This window comes from Prunus avium, chromosome 1, assembly GCF_965620075.1.
Source record: "Prunus avium chromosome 1, drPruAviu1.hap1.1, whole genome shotgun sequence".
NCBI lineage: Eukaryota > Viridiplantae > Streptophyta > Magnoliopsida > Rosales > Rosaceae > Prunus > Prunus avium.
Window position 1 is genome coordinate 4,677,548 of NC_142284.1, and position 23,329 is coordinate 4,700,876.

The window sequence follows — 23,329 nt, forward strand, 5'->3', positions numbered from 1 at the left end:
TGATGTTTACTAATGTTACCATACAAGAATTTCTCTTGGAAGAAGTTCAATTTCAGTTTAATTATTCAACTTTGTTTAGTAAAAATTTATTTTCTGTTATTCTTAATTTATTCATCTAATTATTTTTAATAGCAAATTTAGCATTGGTGTCAAATCCAAATCCTTTCTTTAACCTTCATCCAAGTGGAGCCATAGGGTCACAATCCAAATATTTCAAATTTAAAGTGGATTTGGGCTTACTAAAGTAATTCCAAACAGGACTCCTCCCAATCCCTCAATTCAAACAGGCCCTAAAATTTATTTTAACTTCCAATAAACCCTCGCCCAAGGCAAACACAATGAAAGGGCTGTTATTAGAGAGAATATTGAATGCATAAATTTTATTTTACAATTGTGCACTATATTTTTCTACCATAAGAATTGAACAAGATTGGTTGATTCCTCATGCAAGTTAATGAGTATGCCTCACTGAGGGTTAGATGGGTAAAAGCTGCGCCTCAGCCAGGTAACTTCAAAATTACCATATGAGATACCACTATGATACACAATCACCTGGAATTTGTTATGATTTATTTCCTTTTCTTTTATGAAATTTTTTTAGTCACTATAACTCATTACTTTGCGATGTTTAGTTGACAAAAAAGGTAGTTGAATTTGAAATACATTAGGATGATTGAGAGAATGTTATACAAATTAATGGCAAGGTTAGCTCATGAAGCCTGCAACACCCGGCAGCGGTATTCTCCCAGTGCCCAGATAGGGAATATGTTCCGGTATGCGGCATACGTGATCATACAGTTCCGGTTGAAGACACCCATGATTTCCTGTAAAAAAATTGTCAAAGGAAAATGATTAAACGCACCTTCAACAGGTGACACAGTAAAATTAAATCATCATTGCACTAATAGACCCCATATTAATGTTTCGGAAATGACATCAAAATTTAACAAAACAATTTATTGAGATTAGAAGCTAGCATTAACTTCATTTTGGCAGAACATCCAACAACACCTTGATAGTAAAAGGGATTTATTAATGCTGTCCCTAAGGTTAATGTTTCAGGGTTTGAGTTCCATTCTTTCTTGACCCTTTTAATTAGGGATTTCAATTACTATACAGCAAATACTTTTACATGATACCAAAAGAGAATGACTTAATCATACCTCTCACCCTTACCTAAATTAATTCACACAAATTGTAATGAAATGCACTACAATTCAACGAACTCTCTCCTATTGATTAGTCAAAATTCCTCCACATAAATCAACATCCAAAACTTTGTTCAACGTTAAGAAGAATTAAAATGATGAGAAATACCCATATAATTCTAAAACCATCCTGGCTTGACATGGTTTCTTGTTATCTTCTGCATGCTTTTCTTTATGCATTTTAAATCAACCAAAAGCACAATGACTTTTCTTCCATCCAAAAAACGAGTCAAGATAAAGCTCAGAGCAAAACAACATCATTTTCCATACAAAAGTGTGCCAATATTACGAGGAATTAATACGATGTATTCATAATTTTCCCAAAAAGTTTGTTCAATTTATAATACAAATAACTATCTTATCAATATCATATGTTCATATCCTAACATGAAGAGATCTTGTTGTTCAATGCAATATTCACTAGAAACCCAAAACGACAAGAATCATGCAAAATGGTAGAAACTTAGAGCACTTGTTCTCAGGTTATGCATTTTAAATAGTACTGTAACAAACAATGAAGTACCTCTTGAGGAAAATCCCCGTTCTCCATTTGAGAATTTATCAAACGTCTTGCTGCACAGTGCAACGGTGTTGGATCTCTCTCAGCCTGCTCCAATTAAAAAGACTACCACAATCAGCAAAAAATTCAAACACTAGGAATAACACCAAGGAAAGCAGTGTACAAAAATCCCTATGATTAGCTCATATTAATAAAACTACTTGTTCTTATCCAAGAAAGAAAAAAAAAAACCAAAACAATTGTTGCGACATGAGAATAAGTTGAATAAAAACATACGCATGTACATGAAACATATTTGGTAAAACTACATGCATACCTGCCCAGCGTCAATAAGAGCCAACATGGCCCATCCAGTATTTACCACATGAGACCTATCACCCTCAAGATTTGTGTACACCTGTCCAGAAAAGCGATAAGAAGAACATTAGAAGACAAGAATCACAAAAACTATCACAATAAAATTTTAACCTAGAACCAATTTAATATTGTCACCTCAGTCAAGAACCATCCCATTACTAGCAAAGTTACAATCTCTTCAAGAGTCTCTTTTTTGGCAAACGCATCAACATATTAGGTACACTATGAAATAAAAGTAAAAAGATAGTGCATTTTCAAAAACAAACGTTACAAATATTTTAAACCTTGTTAACCTGTTCTCTATCAAATCACTGTCTGAGAGTCTTTTACTAAAAGAAAAAAATAAGGACTCAAGACTGTCACAGGTTTTCATGGCCATATAACCATACATTGATGATTAGGAAACAGCAGCTTCATTTAGATTCAATATATAAATGCACAGACACACACATACACATACAAACACATATCTTGTTCTATGCTTTTATCAGGATTGATGAACCACTTGATAATTTATAGAAAAATATGTGCATTTATTTGATTACTAAGAAACAATTAAAATGAACAGACTTACCTTGTTTTGACATGATAGATAACTCTCAGCCCAGCCACCAGAAGCAAGCTGTTTTGATAGCAGAAAATCACAAGCTTTACGAATGCTAGAGCTATTGTTATAGTTCCTTCCAGCAGCCACCAACCCTTTTACCCCAAACCATGTACCATAAGTGAAGCAAACCCCCCATGAACCATACCTGCTCAGCAATTTTAGAAATAAAAGGTGCGATCAAACTGAGAACATTGAAGTTTTTTGTAGAAGCAACAAACAGGGAATCATAAATTGTGTTACACTTAAAAAGTGTACATGCATTGATTGAGCAAATTCTAAAAAACAGATTGATCAGAGAATAAGAAAGCAGCTAGAAAGAGCTTATAAAGTGATAAACAGGGGCAAACCATGAACCATCAGATTCTTGTATCTTTTCAAAAAACTCAACAGCTCTTTTGATGCAATGCTCAATTTCTTCGCTCCGATGACCAGGATATAGTTTCTTAAACGATGCCAGAGCTTGAATAGCAGCTGAGGTACATTCGACATAACTACCGAGACATGTAGAAAGTACTTATTACTAATTAAGTAATTTGAAAAACAAAAACAAAAAAGTAATAGAAACTGACGCAGTTCAAGGTGCTGATATCTTACGGATAATCGATAACAATGTCACCAAAGGTTTCAGCAGGGTTGATCAACTGGAAAAAGAGAAGAAACAGAGAAAAAGATTAGGTCCCCATGATCTCAGGAGGTAATGGTGAAAAGCATAGATTATTGCGACAGATTCTACATTTGGGCCAAAAAGAAGGGCAGCAACTTTAAATCATTAAATCATTATATGAGTCATCACATGCGATAGTGACTTTTTCCAAGTTTGAAGTAAAATTTACTAGAGAAGAAATGATAATTTTTCCTTAAAACGAATTATGAGAGCGTGATCTACATCTCGATGGTAAAATTTTCTTATACATTTTCCATTGTTTGAGTGGTTTTCACTATCTTGAGTTAATAAACAACAGGAGAATGAAGATGCCCTTAAACAGGAATCTCAGGATATCTTGCGTTAAGGGCTTTGATGATGTGCAATCACCAAACAGAATTGGACATATAGAGTAATGAGGTCCTTTTAAGGTGCAGTACAGAAATTCTAACACTTACTAGATGGAGGAGATTATTAGATGGCAGTCATATTACTGGATCATGGACGTGAGCAGAATCCACCAAAATAAAATGACGAAAAGTGAATGATAATGGAGAGTCTACCTCTAACCACCTGTAGGATCTTGTAAGTTCGTATGTTGCAAAGCCACCATCACTATTCTGCAATCACATTATAATAGATAGCTATCAGCGATTAAAAAAATTCTTTCGGGTTATAGATCAGTTGTTACGGAAAAAGCAAAGAAGAGCATTAATTAGAAATCTGTAGACAGGGAAAGAAAGAAGCATCATGATCAATTAGCACAGTTCAGATTGTAATGCAATAATAGGTCCAAACGAAAAAGGCGTTGTCACATATACTATGTGGCAGTATAAGCTTTATTTATTTCACCTTTAAATCATCACAACTCACCTCCACACCAGAATTTTAAGAGAATCAGATTACTTTAAAGTTCCATCCCTCTCTTTAGATTTTCGTAAATAAGGGTATATATACATAAAAAAATCAGACTTGCCTGTATCCATCAGCTTAGGCATAAAAAAATGGTTATAAAAATACAGGTAAGGTTCAAGGTAGGTGCAACCTAGGATATCAATTTAAAATAGGTACTACAAAATGCTGCTGCTGACGATGATGATCTTGACATCGTTGATACATTTGATGGGGTATTTAATCTAAGTGATAGATAAATCTAGCACAGGATGGGAGTGAAGCCTCTGATAGAAAGCTTAATGGATTGAGAAATGAGATCCTGTACTCTAGACAATATTAATAAAATTGGTTCTTGCAAAGTTTGAAAAGTTTCTTGTTCTAGGCCTGTAATCACCTTATAAATAAATGTAACTTTATCACATATTTATAGTCACATGCAAGCTGCATGTTTACCGCTTCTAAAGACACCCTTCAGTGCATAAATCAGTAGTTCTTGGTGATGTTATGGGTCGTAGAAAATTAATACACGTATCTACTTCAGACTATAATGGCCTCAGCTAACCTGCAATGAGAGTAGGACATTAACAGAATCGTATAACCGCCTTGCATCTAGTGGTTCACCAACAATTTCCGATGGAATTTTTGACAATGATAGAACAGCCTGAAAAAAGAAAGACTTAGAAATAGTGAAAAAGGAATAAACAAATGCATCGTGTTCAATTTGGTCAACACTCACTTTCAATCCTTCTGCAGTGCAGTCTGAGATGGGCCATCCATGATCAGCAGTAGAAAAAGGCCAAGCACCCTTTGAAATGTGGCGATACCAAAAGTCAAGATCCCCTGGGCAATTTTCTAGAACCTTGATAAAAAAAAAAAAAAAACAGTCAATTAGGGCAATATAACAGTATTAAGAAGCCCAATGATTTCTGATACACATGGAAACGCCACCTGTGAATCTTTGATGAATTTATGTCCCTTTCTTAGAGTTGAACCAAATTCTTCTAAAAGGTTGGTTGAGATAATTGCTTGAACAGCAAAAGCAGTGTCCCATAACTGGCTTCCATTGTACCCCTGCAGTGAGTCATAAAATCAGGATGCTCAACAGAAAACTCATTAAACAAATGTTGTCTCATTAATTGCTGTAAAACAAATAAGCATAACTGAATTTATTCACAGTTAGAGGGTATTAAGACTTTCAAATGTGTCTGTCTCGGTAAGCACAGCAATGCAAGTATCTGGATAGTTGAATAAATCACAGCAGCTATAAAAACTTCAAAAACTTGTTCACCTACCTAGCCATTGTATTAAACTTGATCACATGTATTTTTGTAGAAAGGGAAATTACTGTATCATATTATTGGTGACTACTGAATACAACTAGCACTGAGAGTTATGTAGTAATGTTTTTCAATAAGCATTCTAAAAGCTGTAACGTCACATTCACCAAACCAGAAACATGGAAGAATTATTAAAAACAGTTCAAGGTAAGATGGTAGCATACAGACCTGCATTTTCATGCCATCCTCAGCAATCCATAGATAATCATAGATTCTGGGAAGATGCAACTTGAAAGCCTCTGAATTCGGATCTTCTACCCAACAACAAAGCATATTTAACACCTGCAATCCACAACAACTTCAAACTGTAATTGCCAAATAGAAATATGTGAACGGAAGGGGGTTTTTAATGTACTGGTTACCAAAACATGAACATCAATAAAAACATAAGTGAATAACTAAAACACAGTTAAAAAAGTCATCCAGAAAAGGATCAGATTGATCAAAGATCAGTGAAGGCATAAAAGAACCTAACTAATAAATAAACTTCAATAACAGTCTCATAATTATCACCGAGTTTGGTAGGCCAGAAAGTGGAAGGGATAAAGGGATGGAAAGATGGGAGATCCTTCATTTGGTAAAGATATAGGTCAGGAGAAAGGAAAATAGGGTGGATGAAAAGCCCCTGCAGACCCACCAAAACCAATGCCCTCATGGTATGATTGGAAGAAATCTATACAAATTGTTATAAAATTACTTATAGAATATTAAAATTACTTATAAAATTAATAAAGGGCAAAATGTAATCTTTTATATCAAACTGTCCTTCTTCCTCTTTCCTTTCTTTCTACCAAACAAGAAGAAGAAAAACTTATATCCTTCTCACTTTCTATCTTTCCCATGTCTACTACCTGTTTTCTCCTTCCCACTCTCCATCATCTCTTCAAAATGTAGTATAAGTCACAACATTAAAAAATTATCTTTACTCCGCTTAACAGACAGAAAGTTTAACACACAAGTGTGTGTCCCGCTGAACCACTTGGATACATACCTTATTCACAGGTCCAATGCAAAGATAACGAGTATTCTCATCTTCATAATGTATGTGCTCAATTGCAGTTTTAAGAGCTTTTTCTCTCAACTTCTTTCCAGGCCAACGCATTAAGATTGGTTCAACAGCAATATGGAGAGAGGACCAAAGTATATCCTGTACAAGGGGGTGTGGGTAGTACAAATCTTCCTGCAAAAATAAAGAAATGAGTTTTCTTATAAGAAAAATCAGGATCAATGTGAAAGCAGAGTTCATCAATGTATCTTTTTTTTTTATAGGAACCAGATATATATATATTAATAGGCAGAAATGTGAAAATGATAGACAAAACATTAGTAAATACTTAACACTTCAGTCAAGTTGTTGAAGAAGATTTATTACTCAACACTTTTTTTTTAATCACAATCACTTTGACCAACCTTTGCACACTGGTTGCGAGCCACATTCCAATCAATTTCATGATAGGGGACATTGAAAAGCTCTTTCCTCAAAGACAAGACTGTTGGTGTGATTGGGCCAACAAACCTCTTTCCATATAAGTAAGACATTGGCAAATAAACCATTCGGCAATGACACCACATCCTTCCTGCAGAGTAAAAAGAAAATCAATTCCTCCGCTAGCGGATTTATTGGAAGATCAAAACGATAGTTCATGTATACCACAAGAAACCTTTATTTCAACTTATAGACAAAAGTCAACATTGCACAGCTGAAACTTCACTATAACAAAACTATAAACATACTAGTTGAGAATGATAGTATTCGAAGTCTCACTCGTAGGACAAAGAGCACAATTTTAAGAAGGGAACAAAAAAACCACTAGAATACAGCATATTTTGTTCATGGTTAGCAGAATAGGAATGCCATATCATGTGGAAGATGCCAAAAAAAATAAACCAGAGCTTGATCTTTTCAGCATTCAATCTGATGAAAAAAGAGGTTCAGTGTGAAGCATAAAATGTAGGCTATCGAATTAATATGAACACCCAAACTATGTTGATTATCTTAGCTGATAGTACATTACAAGTTACTATCAACCACATTAGACAAAATTACAGAAACACCTGTTCTTTTTTCTTTTCTTTTTTTATAAAATGAAATCACTTATTCTCCAGAATCACAGCATACATACAGGAAATACACTCATCCACATAGAATGCATAAATGGCAAGAACCTGGATGGATAGGCAGCATGTACGGAAGAAGCCATATCTCAGGGGGCAGGGGATTATTGCCAGACCATTCAAATGCTCCCAGTACCTATTACAGACCACCAATACCACAACGAATAAACAAATGGACTAGATTGTGGATATATAGAACTCATTCCAACATAAACTAGTAATCAAATGTGAAGGTCAGTTAGACAAACAAGATGAAGGTTAAGTTCTGAACTGATAACCACATTTTCCCCCACGATGTAATTGCAGTAGCACCACCATGGTCCAGAATCCATTTACGCCCAGTCTCCATCGCTCCTTGTCCATCTTTAGCTCCTTCACCAAGCAACCTTAATGTAACATAAGTCAAGACACTACCAAACATAGTACTTGGGCCCTCAATGTGTAAGCCCCACCCACCATCTTTGTTCTGCAATTAAACATCTCTAAATTAACAAATTTTGATCCCACGTGCAGAAGGTCTACAATAATATGTCCCACAATCTAAATTGATGCTTACCTGATGATTGTAAAGGTATCGACAAATCTCCTTCTTATGCTCATCTGATAAGACTGCATTCAATGCCCCAGTGATAGACAAAGTAATTACCTGATCATTTGATGGGAAGTGTCCAGAATTAAAATGATTATTTCTTTCTGCAATGGATTTATTGTATAAGGAATAAATAAAAAATGAATGTTTGCAGTTAACTTTTATGTTCTTGAAGGCTGAGACAATTGATTTAAAATACAATCCACCCATTTCGGGATTAGCTGGAATATTTTCCACAACATACAGTTGCTATTGGCAGCAGCATCAACACTTACCAGGCCAGGCAATAGAAACATAGGGCCACCATAGTCCCCGGGCCAATGTCCATCATGGGCTTGAAGACTTGAATGGAAATTTATACCCCTTCTTAATGTATTTGTCACTGTCTCCTCAGTCACATCTTCTGTGTCTTTTACTTTGATCTGGGGTAAAACAGCATGACCTGGGTTCTCCTTGGATAACTATTTTTCAGTGAGGAATGATAAATAGTTATAATAAGTGATAACATTTATATATCATATGAAAATAACTTAATAGAAGACTAATGTTTGAGCATTGACAGGCTCATTCACCATTCCCCAAAGAGCAGAGCTAAAAAATACTATTATATGATCATTATCCCTTAAAACTATTGTATTAAAACCACTAAGCATTAGCTAACTATTGATTCACCGTCTGACTGATGGTTCCAGTGACAGGGAAATGTAATGAAACAAACAACTTTATCTGAAACGGTAATGATAACATGTAGAACAATCGATATTTTGAATGATCCTCTTTCATCATGATTTTCCTCAAAACAGATAATATAATCACTGATGGTCTATCCTTTTCCAGTTGAAAGATTTTAGGATGATTTTCACAAAAATAAATAAATAAATTCAAGGATGCAGCTTGATATTCTGGATGACTACAGTAGCAAATCATAAAATCTTTGCCACCGTTCCAACTATGGAACGCATACGAAATTCTAGATTCAATTTTTTGTAAGAAACCTTAAATTCTATTATTAGAAAATTAGAACTATGATTATTCTTCATATAATATTGGACAATATGTCAAAGGGAAAGCCTTTCCGAGAGTCTCCTGCTGTTCAAACTCAATAGCTCACTAGATGGAACCCACAAAAAAGAATTTTTTACAATCATACCAAGAAGTGGAAACCTGGGGAGGCAAAACACTAAGATGTTCTTTTTTGGATAAATGCAAAGGTGAAGGATTATGATTGCATACCTTAGAACCCAAGTCATTACAATATCTCCTCTATCAGTCCATTAAACAGTAAGAATAATCCAAATTTTAGGATAACTGCAAAGGTTGACGTATTTTCAGGAATACTTCCAATGAGTATTCTTACACACTTTTCCCCTTAACATTTAAAATGAAAAGAAATAAAAGGTCAATCGTTTACAAGATTTGTCATTGACTACAAGTACATGAATATAACAATATTGTGCAAAGTGTTTCCTGCTCCTTTAGCTTAATTTAGTGACACAAATTTTATATCTAGTTGCATACTGACTTGTACTTGTTCATGTTGGCAGCTTTGGAATTTTAAAAGCGGAGTACTTTGTTCAATGAAATTTCAAAAGAAATGGCACTAAAATGATGTGGAGTGAAGGGCTTCTCCTGGATTACAATGATATAATATATAAAAAATGTTTTAAAAAGAGATTGGCAAAGGAGTCAGCAGCATCCAACCAACATGACAATTAAGCCGGAAACAGTAGATAGCAACTTGAAAATCATTCAGAAACCAAAAATCACATGTAAATATTCAACGATAAAAGTAGCAGTATCCTAGTTTTTTATCCTCAGAGGCAGCTATCATTGACTCTATAATTTTGTGGCATTTTCTGAAATTGGAACCAAGAAGGAGATTGAAAAAAGGTTAATACTAAAGACAAATCCCCATTTGCTTAGAAATCTCATCCAAGGGAGACAAGAGAGCATATTTAGGAACTCTTCCAGAAGACTCAAAGTGACGCAAACAAGCTGCTATCAATTAGTTTTCCATCCCCCAACTTCATAAACACTCAAGAACTTCCCTTTCTCCATCATGGTTTCACAATTCACACCACCACGCAATTCCGCACTAACCCACGGATGACTTAGTCAAACCAGGTCTTTCTGGGGTCAAATTCAATTCTAAAATATAATATCAAAATATAAAATACATTTCATATTCAAGTCTTCAAGAAAGCACAAGATCCACAAATGAAAACCACATTACTTAAAGTTCAAGTAAGCACTCTCAAAACAAGCAGCAGAGCTTTCATTTTCATCAAACCAATAACGCACTTAAACACACACAGTAAATAATTACCTGCATGCGCATGAGCAGATCGGAGCTGTGTTTCTTAACGAACCGATTGTTGTGAAAGTGCTCGCGAGCTTTCTCGATCTCGAGGAGCTCTTCGGGGGTGCCAAGCTTGGGATCAAACTCCCACACTTGCCTGCCCACATGATTGTTGAGTGTGCGCAGCCACGGGCTCCCTCCCTCCGCAATTTTCAGCTTCCACATTTTCTGGGTTCTTCGGTTTGGTTCCCGAGAAAACCAAAATGCCAGAAAATGAGCTAACTTTAACGAAAAGAAAACAATTACAACCAATACAATACCGAAAGTAGTTTGCTTTTTGGGAGTTTAAGATCTGTGAAGCGAAAGCTTACCAGATTTCGATTGTCAGTCAAATATTTGTACTGGTAGAGAAGAGACGGATAGAAAGCGGAAATGCAGCGCTCTCTCTCTCTCTTCTCTCTGCCTTGCTCACTCAGAGTGAGAAGTATAGATGGGACTCTGAATGAGGCAGGTGGCAGTTGAGAAATTTAAATAATTTGGATTCAAAGTCGTGATGAGAGAGAATGGCAGACAAATACACCGTGATTGCTTTTGGCTGCTTTTGGATTTTTTGTTTTTTCCCATTTTTAAGAAGCCACCGAATAGGCATTTTTAGCAATTTTGTGTTTTTAAAATTGAGGTCTTCTAGAAAACAATTTGTGATTGAATGGTTAGGGGATGAACTCATTAAAGAATTTAAATTTAGAATAATAATTAATAATTTCAATTACAATAATGTGACCTTCTAGATGCATAAAGTATGAAGGCTCCAGTTCTAGAATGTGATGTACATGACCATTAACTTGTGGCTCACCACTCCACACTCCTCAGTTTGTTTTGCTGCCATTTGCAGAATTGTTTGATTAAAGTTTCCTGTTTTAAGTGTTTATTCATGCATCCGAAGTGAATTCGATTATCTCTTCTCCCAATATCGCTTGTATTAAAATAAAAAAATAAAAAACTTTCCATACTTTTTTTTTGTTTATCTATTAGGTATGGGAATCATAGATGTTTGAATAAATTATTGATTGTGAAATGATGTATCGAAAGATAAGAGTGATATTGTTGACTGTCTCACTGTCACGGGTATTGGAGGAATTGTATTGAGATGTCTTATTTTGGGAGAAATTGGGTTTTTAGGATCACAACCTCAACAAAATTATGATGTCTTGGAATAGAAAATCGCAAACATATAGAGGCCAAGAATCCATATGATGTAATCAATCACGTAAGGGTAGATTCATGAAGTCCGTGACAATGACATCCACATACACTCCTTCTCCTTCAAATTTAATGCAATCATCAACATCTCCAAACCATCCAAATACTGTCCACGCTACCATCATCTTTTCACATGCAAACTTCCGACATCAAGACTAGAGAGATGTGCTCAAAAGGGCCATTTGGTATAAAATATGAGAGGAAAAGAAATTGTATTTGAAGGACAACCTCATTTGATCGGTTGCTATAAAAGCTTGTCTGTCGAAGCTCCTAGGCATTGGTGCCCTCCTCCTTTTGTTTGGTACAAATGTAAATGTGGATGGTATGTACTTGCAAACAGCATTTAAATCAAATTAGTGCTGGGGGGCCTCTTGAGAAGATTTGATGGTTCTTGGATAAAAGGTTTTTCTTACAAGGTAAGAGCAACTCCACCCATTTGCCCCTTGCCATGGCAAGGGGGGCTAGGGCAGTCACTATTCACGTGAATAGTTGTCGTCCTTGCAAATAGTAAATTTTGTGTTTCCACCCATTGCCATGGCTAAGGGCAATTACTATTCATTTTTTTGTTTTTTTCACAATTTTTTTTACCTCAATAATTAATTTGGATAATATTTTCGGATAAGATTTTTGGGTTCTTACATGTCAATACTATTCATATCTCATAATCGGATAAAATTTTCAATTTCAAATTTTAGATAAATTTTAAAAAAAATTGGCTGGTATTTATAGAAAAAAATTCATTAATTTTTGGGTATTTTTTTAAAAAAATTCAGAATTTTTTCTAGTATTTTATTGCAAAAAAATTGGCTGCCGTTGGATTGGAGGAAAAAACAGATCGGAGAGCCCAGACGACGCCATGTGGCAACAGAAAAAAAAATCACATGAACGGTACTGTAGCATGGGGGCACTGTAGCGATACTGTAGCAGCACTGTAGCACAGCCTGCGTTTTGGACCTCGGGCTGAACTGGCCTTCGGGCCAGCCCGAGTTGCGTGGGACCCACTCCAGCCCTTGCTTGGGCTCACCGCTGGAAACCCATTTTTGCTAAAAACTCCCCCAGCCCGAGGCAAGGGGGCCTCGGTGGAGTTGCTCTAAGTGTTGGTTGGCTTGAGAGGTGAATTATGGAGTCTATTTATAAGGGCCTTTCTCTTTTTTTTTAATTCTTTTTTTTTTTTAAATACATATATATATATATATATATATATATATATATATATATATAAATTCTCTTATACAGATGTCCGGACGTTATTATCGTGCGGACGCCATGTATTTTCTACTATCCTTCTATGTTTTCCTCTTTATTTACAATGGCATCCGCACGATAATAATGTACGGACATCCGGATGAGAGAATAACTATATATATATATATATATATATATTTATTTATTTTATGAGGGCCTCTCTCTTGCTTAGGATGAAGGGTTTCGACATATTTTGGTTGAATGTGATTCAAACTCTGTATTTTGTCTCTGTTGTTTTGGTTGAATGGATGATTACAATAATTGATCTTTCTGCATTTAAGAAAACAAACTAGTTCTTGGTCCTTTGTAAATTTATTTGAAACAAATTAATTGTTAGTCAAATAATATTTATTTTCTTAATTCGAAAGATTTTTTTTATTGTTCAAATAAGGCGAATATTGAAAGAAGTTTTAAGTTCAAATTTTCCATCTTTAAAAAAAAAAAAACAAGTGATTGATAATACTCAAATTATGTAACTGTTTAGAATAGGGCTGGTCATTTATACCGAAAACCCGACCGAACCGGCCGAATTGAACCGGTTTTGGCGAGTTGGTTCGGTTTTTAAATTAAAATAATTGAAATCGGCAGGAAAACCGACCGACCCGATTGTGAACCGATTTGAATTTTATAAAACCGACGAAACCCGAACCGGACCGATTCCATTAAATTGCCTAAAAATTCAGACAAATGCCATGATAGGGAATCGAACTCTGTTCAGAGTACAAATACAAAGCCCAAATACCATTGGACTGCTGTGGCTTCTTGTGCAATATGTGTATAATTGTATTATTTATTACAATCTAGAACATTTTTTTTTAAAAAGTTAGGGTTTTCCCAGCCCCCAGACTCTCCTTTTCTTTTTCTTTTCTCTTCTCCCATCCCAGCCGTCATCCCTTCTTTCTTCTCTTCTCTCGCCATCTTTTTGTCATTCCTTCTGTTTATCTTTTATTCTTTTTCTTCTTTCTTCTTCCTCCCCATACCCTCAACCACGAAGTGGTCCTCAAGCTATTGGCTGCATCTTCTTCTTCTTCTTTCCCTCTTCTCTCCATCTTCTTCTTTCCTTCTTCTTCCTCGGCTTCTTCTTCTTTTCTTATTCTTCCTCCTCATACCCTCAACCAGGAAGTGGTCCTCAAGCCCTCAATCTTAGTTAAATCCTCTGTCATTGATGCTCGCCGAACCAAACCAAACCGCACCGACTTCTCGGCGTGCCGATTGTAGTCGGTCTCACATCTCCTCGGCCCGGCGGCGGTCTCCAAAATAGGTGAGCCGATGACCTCCGGTTCGGTGGTCGGCAACTCCTCCAAGATATGGTTATCGAACCGTGAACAGCCCTAGTTTAGACTAAGATTTTTTTCATTCATGAGCTTATGGAAGATGGGCACTTAAGAAAGAAGAGATCAAGGCCATGAGTTGCAAACCCACACAAATGTTTGGATAGGGATGAGAGACCGAGCTTTTAGGAAAAGGGTAGGGGTTTGCCTCACCGTGGATAGAGATAAAGGGAAGCTTGCTTACTTAGTGATTTGCTCCAGAAGGAGTAAGCTCGACTACACCAAACTGACCAGAGCGTTTTTGCTTCACTGAGGAAGAAAACAAAAGCATTGTCTCACTGAATGAGACATTGAGGTCAACGATGAAGTTAGAATAGCACCGCCCAAGGCAATCGAGGTTCATCTTTTCCACCACTCAAATTGTTAGAATGCGGCTGAATATCATCTTTTTCATTGCCTATTTTCACCAATCACAAGTGAAAGCGTGCAAGGAAAGTCATGGAGCTTATTGGACGCATCTCAGAAGCTCGCCCAAGATTTGCCAATTCGGCCAAGAAATATGTGAAGTCTATAAATAGAAGTAAAAGGAACAAGGGTCCAACACCAATCAACTCAAAAGCCCTTCAACGCTTAAAAAACCCTTTTTATATTTTTATCATGAAATTCCTAGTTTTCAATGTTTTTCTTTAGGATTTAGGGTAACTCTGTTAGAAAATCTCATAAACTGTTCTAAATTTGTGGTCAGTCCCTACTTCAATCATTCATTTTATATATCAACAAGAGTTTCTTTGTTTATCATTTTCAAAGCTAATTCTTGAGCACCATCCAATCCATCCAAATACCTTTGGATATCCACATTTCCTGAGCTATCTCAACCCACTGAGCTACCGAGCCCAGTGCCACCATCAATCTACCGAGTTCGGTGACACTATCAAACCACGCGCTTATTCTAAAGGCCTTGTAGTCGAGGCCTAGAACCTTACGGCCGAGAATTTGTTCCTCTATTGGCCACAGTCACTCGATAACAAGTCAAGATCAACAACACACCCATCACTCACTCGTACCCACAACAATTTCTAGCCATGGTATTGACACGCCACACACACATCACTAACGAATGACGTCTTTGTTACCAAGTCTGCTCGACCTGCTTGAATATTTTATTATGAAATAATTGACACGTGGCCGAAAAGATTCATAGTTTAATTGTAATGTGACTCACATTGAATGTATTCTAATCACTTTACACATTCTACATTCTTCTTCCTTTTTCGCCAATAACACTCAAATATTTCCATTGGTTTTTTATATTTGAAAGAAAAAAAAACACTTGTAGCATCCTCATCATCACTTTTTTTTTTTTGTGGTTGAAAATTTGTCTCTTTTCTATCATCACTATTTCTTCTTTTTTGTTACATTGGAAGGAGTCGAACTGTTGACATATCCCTCTACCCTCTTTTTATCATTGACTAACTTTAAAGACTGACATTGTGTGATATTTCATCTTTACATATATATACCAGGTACTGGCCCAGACTCTTAAGAGCAAAAATTTTCTCAATCAATTTTAAGCTTTCGAGCGGAAGGTAGTGTAGAGACGTAGAGAATAAACATAATTATTATGAGGAATTCAAACATACAAAGCCAAAACCAAGGATAATAATATAGGGAAATTAAATACGATATCAAACGTAGTATCATTAATATTCAACAAACTTACATAGAAGCAGGGAAGGCAGTAGTGCTTAACAGAAGCTTCGCAGAAGCAGCACTCGAAAACACTCAAAACACTTAAAACACTCCAAAACACTCAAAACACAAAGTTTATTTTCTGCTTGAGAGGCGATCTTTTTCGGTGCTTCGCAAAGGAGGAGAAGCCCTTCATTTAAAGCCTCCTGGCTGTTGACGTGTCAATTAGAGGCAGAAGATCACAAAGCAGCCTACAGTAGAGCGGCATCTTCACTTTAATGATTCTGTCCGAACGTTCACGCAAGCGGCCAAAAAAGGAAAAAGGCAGACTCTTACAAAAGGCAAATAAAAACAGAGTAAAAGCAGGAACGTATTGCTTTTACCAGAAAAACGTAAAAGTAAAAAGCTTTATCACAAATTACAGTAAACACAAATTGTCTTCTTATCAGACATAATATTACTTGGGCCCACCATAAAGATCCGAATGGAGATCTGGATGAAAGTGGTCAAGCATGTCTTCATTAGCAAAAGGGTCCACCTCATCTTCAGGTTGAGTGGCGGAAGCTGATGCCATCGACTCGTCATCTAAATCCAGGATCTCGAGGACTTTCTTTTTCAAATCTTCTTTTGATGAAGAAGAGCCTGGCTGATCTATCAGCATCTGTAGCCTTTGCGAAACACTTAGACTGGCAGGAGAAGTGGCCAAAGGCTGAGCAGCAACAGGATCAAAGGAGGGAATAATTGCTGGGGTGATCTTGACAGGAACTAAGTGGTCTCTTGTGAATTTATCCCACCAACGAATTAAGATGCTGCGGACTAAGTTAGGAATATAGGTCCATTCTTCATCAATGTCTTCCGAGATGACATATTCCCACTTTAATATCCAAGGTAGCTCATACATTATCATGAACCACATGAACAAAGTCCTTTGATCAGGATGATTCTTATTCCATTTACAAAATTTCATTTGAAAAGACTCCTTAATTTCAGGAGGAAGGTATTCCATAGTAGGACCCCAGATAAGGAAAAAGCTCTTGAACCAATTTGGGAGTTCTTTCAGAGCCCGAAGCTTAAATTGGATGAACCAAGTATGAGAATAGTTTTGATTTTGAAAACATAAGACATATTCCCATGCTTTTTTATAATCCCAGAAATTATATGAATATGGCCTAATTTCAGGATGGATAAATCTTTTAGCCCTTTCAGGGCTAGGACCCCATTCTTCCAAAGAAATAACATTTAGAATTTGGATTTTGGAAAAGGCTATTGTGTTGGTATTTTCACCCCTATGACGATGAACTATATTAACAGATTTAGTTTCAATTAGGAGAGTTTCATAGAATAGACGGGGCTTATTTAAGGGAGGAAGGTTATCCCTTAAATATTTTTCAGCTAGAAAATTCGGATGTTTGTCCAGATCATTCATTTCAATAATTGCTACAGACATATTCATATATTCACGGAATGGATTTTCAGCAATCTGCTTCTCCTTACCCTTATTATATGGAGAAGAAGTCATCAAGGGCTTTGGATCAGTCGGGGAAGACCTAGCAAGAGCTCCTGAAGAGCTCCTACTTGGAGTCATTTGTCCGGAACTCCTGGTTCGCACCCTGCAAAAATTCTCGAGTTAAGAAATCAGGGAGCGCATTAGTTTCACCTTTAATAAATTCAATATCAAAATCGAAAGCAGATAGTATTCCTTGCCATCTTGCGAAAATTTGTTTTGATGCTAAATTTTTTACATCTTTAAACAGAATGTCTTTTGCAGCCTTGCAATCCACTCTTATCAGGAATTTTTTATTTAAAAGATCACTTTCGAATTTAGAAACAGCATGGACTATGGCTAGCATTTCTTTCTTAACAGTAGAATAATTCTTTTGAGCCGGTTTCCAAACTCCAGAAGTGAATCTAACCAGTTGTTCTGAATTATTGACCTTCTGTTTTAGGATTCCTCCATACCCGATTTCTGAAGCATCTGTTTCTACTATTTTAAAGGCTTCGGGGTTGGCTAAGGCTAAGCAAGGAAGTTCTTTGACTTTAATTTTCAACCTTCTTACCGCTTTAGTGTGTTCTTCTGACCAGGGAGTTGGGTTCTTTTTCAACCTTTGGTATAACAATTTTGAATCTTGAGCCAAATCTTTATAAAAATCTTTTATATAATTAAGACTTCCTAAGAACCTTTGTAACTGTTGCTTGTCCCTTATCTCATCAGGGAATTTTTCAGCAAAGGATATTGCTCGATCAATAGGAACTATCAGTCCCTTATTAATATTGTGTCCCAAAAAACGAATCTTTGAAGAAAATAATTTCATTTTCTTTGCCGAAACCACTAATCCTGCATGCTTCACAACTTTCAAAAAGATATTCAGATGTTTAAAGTGTTGTTCTAAAGAATTAGAATAAACTAAAACATCATCAATATAAACAATGGTGAAAGCTGTGTAAGGATTAAATATATCATTCATAATATTTTGAAACTCAGAGGGAGCATTTTTTAGACCAAACGGTAAAACATTCCATTCGTAATGTCCGAAGGGGACATTAAAGGCTGTTTTGTACCTGTCTTTTTCTGCAATTTGAATCTGCCAATATCCCGATTTCATATCAAATTTAGAAAAAATTACTGCCTTATTCAATCTATCCAAAAGGTCCTTTTTATTAGGAATTGGATATCTAACCCATTTTAAGGCTTTATTAAGAGGTTTGTAGTTTATCACCAATCTAGGTACCCCTCTTTCTAATTCTGCTGCGTTTTCTACATAGAAGGCAGAACAGCTCCAGGGAGATGAGCTTTTCCTAATTAACTTTTTCCCTAATAAATCTTGAATTTCAGATTTACATATTTCCATTAGCCTAGCATTCATTTGAATTGGCCTAGCTTTGGTTGGGATTTTCTTTTCATCAAAATCAGGCTCATATGGCAATTCCACTATGTGTCTTTTCCTATTCCAAAAAGCATTGGGTATTTCGGCACAAACTTGATTTTCAAACATCTTTTGGACTTCTTCTACCTTTTCTTTTACCCTATTGTCTTGCAGTTGTTCCTCTATTCTTTTGTACTGCAATTCTTCTTTCAGGTGATATAGATAACTTTCTTTCTTCTTTATCTTTTCTTGAATTTCATTAATATACTTATGCTTGGGTGGTTGAGAGAACCTAAAGACTATAGGTTGACCCTCTACCTCAGTTCTTATTCCCTCTTCAGAAACAGAGAAAGGATAAAGCATATTAATGAAAGGGGTTCCTAATATCAGGGACTGGTTTAATCCTTTCACCAAGACAAAAGGGGTTTCAAAGCAAATTCCTTGATTAAGTACAGCATCGTCAGATAATTTAAACTGAATCCCCATCCTTTGACTATTGACTGCTGTGTGTAGGACTTGGGTAGTTTTCTGAAAATACCTCGTTGGTACAACACCTTCATTTATACAATTAAGATCGGCTCCAGTGTCTATCAGCCCTTCAACAGTAAACTTGTAGGTTTTATTAATAACAATAGTTATCATAGCATACCATTTTTGTGATATTACCTTATCTATGCTATTAATGAATCTCATAGTATTAACTTGTTCTTCCTGTAGGGTTTCTCTTGTTACAGGTTCTATTTTTTCTTGAAATTCTTCCATTAGGTTTTCGAATTCTAATTGCTCAGATTTTTCTTCTGTATCTTTTTCTGAAAAAGGACGATAGAGTTCTAAAACTCTAACCCTATTTTTTAACTCTCTAAGTTCTTCTTTCACCTCATGGACCTCGCACTGAAGGTCGTTGAGCGTAGGTTCCTTTTTATGAATTTTATCATTCATTCTGTTTACTATAGTCTTAAAACTATAGTTTTCAACTGGTTGTCTTACATTAGCTATGGCCGGTTGGGGATTATTTGGTCCGGTTCTAGCTAGCGAGATATAACTTTCCAAAGCTTCTCTCTTCTTTTCTGGATCTTCTATTTTATCAATTAAGTCTACTATTAGACTTTCTTCTTTTGTTAAGACACATATTCTCAGATCTTTAAATTGACAGGCGCACTCTTCCTCGCTACCTGAGCTAGTCTCAGCATCTGATTCAAACAATTCTTCATTTTCTAGTTGGGCTAGTTCGTCATCACTATCTTGTTCAGAACTAGATGAATTAAGCATTATTTGGCAAAGCTGTTGTTTAAGGTCTTCACTAATGCTTAGGTTACTGATTTTATCCTTCATTTTGCACTCAGATTTATAATGTCCTACTTTTCCACACTTATAGCATGTAGGGACAGCTCCTTTCTTTCCTTTACTAGCCTTTTTGCTAGTATCTCCTGTGTATTTCCTTTTTCTGAAAGTTCTATATGGCTTCTTGGGTTCAGACTTATATTTCTCGTATTTTTTAGTCTTACGCCCCCCAAATTTCTTTCCCTTCTTGTATGTTTTATGTGAATATGATTTTATTGGTTCAAAACCAAATTGTTCACAAAAGTCACCTAATTCCTTTTTTCCTAGGGCCTTTTGCTTATCAAGCTGTTTTTTTAATTTCATATCTGTGCAAAGAGCTAATCCTTCTGCGCAGATTTCAGAGGACAATTCCCCATAGGTGTAAGACCCATAAGGAATGACACCACCATTTTTCTCTTTAATTCTATTCCTAACCTTTTCAGCGAATAGAAGTGGCAATCCTGAAAGAAATTTCTCTTTCCAAAAGTCAGCATTACAGTCTTGCCTAGTGAACACCTTGGAGTAAAACACGTCCTTATACCACCTAAAATGGGACAAGGTAGGACACTTAAGGTTCATTAAGAGTTCTCTAGACCTGTCGTGCTGTAATTCTGTAGTTCCTACAAAATGTAGAGTAATTGTGTAAATTAGTGAATTTACCGCATCTTCCTGGTAAATGTTTTCACTTTTGATTAATCCAGTTACTGGGTCTTGTACATTCTGCTGACCAATAGCCACCTGGGCGTTCAGGATTTGGGCTCTTGCTGAGTCGCTTAGGTGGAAATCCCACCATCCTTTTAATTGACCTACAAAGCCTGCGATGATAGCTTCAGCCACCCTCTTATCTCCATTTCCTTTTATCTTAGAGGCTGTAGCGTACATCATCATATGTTTCATTGCATTAATGATCTGATATTCCGTTAGACCATCAATATTCCATTCTACTATGGAGCTTCCATCATACTGAGCGGAATTCCACATTCCATCTTCCTCAAACTGTAAATCTACTGGAGTGGGTCTGGGGTAGTAATTTCTTGTTTTAGCAGTTTGAGTGAATTTCTTTTCATTTGTTAACTTATTAATTTCAGGTCGTTCTTCCTTAAACATCGTTTCAAGGTCCTCTATTTCTCCTTCAGTGAGAACCGACACTTGAGGTCCTTTTCCTTTATCTGACAATTTTACTTCTGATAATTTCTTTGCTAGGATATCAACAAAATTTTCATCTTCTGACAATGTTCTTCCCATCTTAAAGTTTTTATTATCTAAAGGGGGAGGTGGTTTGAAGAACACCTGACTACTCATTTCCTTGATCCTTTTAGTTTCTGAGGGACCGGGGTCGGATTTCTGCTCCTTTACAGAAACAGACGTTTCAATCCTAGTGACTTGCTTTCCTAGAGACTGCAGAAACAGGTTGGTGTAATTATTCTGCTGAATAACTGCGCCTATATCCTCTTTACTAGCTGTGCGAAAATTATTGGCGCTATCATCAAGGAAAGTGGTTTCTTTGTAGGGAGCCGCTATCATATCTTTCTGTTTAATTACCATCTCGGGTGGATGTACGGCTTTTACTGATTTCCCATCTTTGGAAGTGTAAGTCGAGAATGGGCTTCCTATCATCTCTATATGGCTCCTATATTCAGGAATGTCATATTTCTGAGCACACCAATCTAACCACGTAAAAAAGAAACAATTGAATTTCTTTTCTTTCATAAAGGCGGTATGGGCTTTCCAGAGATGATTTTGCCTATGCTCCTGAAAGGCTGTTTCAAACCAGATTCTTTTATTAATATTTTCAATACTCAGATAATTCCTTTTTATCTTTTCGTGTTCTATTTCGAAGGATTTTAACATATTTATTTCAAATTCTACATCCGAGAAGGAAGGCTCGGGTTGAGGTGGATTCATCCTAATTCCTGGGTTTGGAAGGGTTTGCTCAAACCTGTAGGCTGGCCTTTGTGTCTGTTCCTGGGTTCTCCTAAGACCTGCCAAGATCATTCTGTCATGGTCTAGATCGTAAGCTATATCAGAGGAGGTGCTCGACCTATGGGGTTCTAGGTTGGATCTAGAGGGTGCTAGATCAATCCTAGAGGTACTCGACCTATGTGGTTCTAGGTTAGATCCAAAGGGCGCTAGATCAATCCTAGTTTTTCTAGCGTTGGAGAATTGTATTTCTACCTCTCCATCAGCGAATTGGGAGATCCGAGTAGGTTCTTGATTTTCAAGGGGCTTCTTTGGGACTATTTCATCCAAAATCCACTTTTCTGGTAGGGTTATATCACTCCACTTTATCATTTTTGGGACTGCCACGTTTGATTTTTCAAGGTTGGTTTGGAACAAGGTAGTTTCACCTTTGCTGTCTAAATCTTTAGCTTTGGGACAGACAGTGTTCATAACCTTATATGAAACCCTATAAATGATCGCTAGATTTTGGGATCCTGGGTCCATATCATAACCCTGAGTTTGAATATTTAATGTTAAAGCTTTTAAGACATTTACGTCGGAAAGTGCAACAGAAAAGTTTGGGAAACAGTTAAAGTATATCGGACCTTCCCCTAAGGTTGACTCAACTATTCCTAACAAGGAATCCGTGAACTTTCTATGTCTTCCATCTCTTACACAAAGCAAGATTGAACTGGGCAATCCTGTTCTGGTAAGTGGTTTCACCGCTACCTGCACCAATCCTATGTGCAAATAGTTATAATTTCTCTCCAGATGCTGGTCGATTTGACTCTGGGTGAATAGCTGAAAACTATCTTTTTTATCAATGACAGATATCGTTTTTTCAACAGTTTTTATTGCGTAATCAGATCTGAACTTGAAAGATCCTTTATAGTATATATCAGTGATGGGTACTCTGGGTATATCCCAGTTGCACAACTCCTTTTCTACGTCCCGCATGATTATTTCTTGAGAGTTTTTAACTCGTAGGGTTCTATGGCTAGGACTGTTACTAGAGCTTGCTTCTCCAGAAGAACGGATAGACAACATTCTCCTAAGGCTTGCCATTTTAAAATTCTGGATTTTATGCTTTCCTTCTGTTCTCCTCCTAATTCAAGGTTGCTAGTCCCTGCCTAGGTCTCTCAACGCCTTAGCTTAACGGGCAACGGCTAA

At 36.4% G+C, this 23,329-nt stretch overlaps 1 protein-coding gene across 1 annotated transcript; it reads right to left on the reverse strand.

Moving 5' to 3' along the window:
* Positions 1–541: 541 nt before the first annotated feature.
* Positions 542–11,095, reverse strand: CAS1 (cycloartenol synthase 1). Its single transcript, XM_021951264.2, has 19 exons — positions 10,941–11,095; positions 10,597–10,851; positions 8,546–8,731; positions 8,238–8,327; positions 7,953–8,147; positions 7,733–7,817; positions 6,977–7,143; positions 6,558–6,746; positions 5,735–5,848; positions 5,178–5,300; positions 4,966–5,088; positions 4,792–4,890; positions 3,899–3,955; positions 3,287–3,333; positions 3,040–3,183; positions 2,660–2,837; positions 2,045–2,125; positions 1,732–1,815; positions 542–824 (listed from the first exon to the last, which is right to left on the reverse strand). The coding sequence occupies exons 2-19, from the start codon at positions 10,792–10,794 to the stop codon at positions 711–713; spliced, it is 2,274 nt and encodes a 757-aa protein (XP_021806956.1). The 5' UTR covers positions 10,795–10,851; positions 10,941–11,095; the 3' UTR covers positions 542–710.
* Between the last annotated feature and the right edge of the window lie 12,234 nt (positions 11,096–23,329).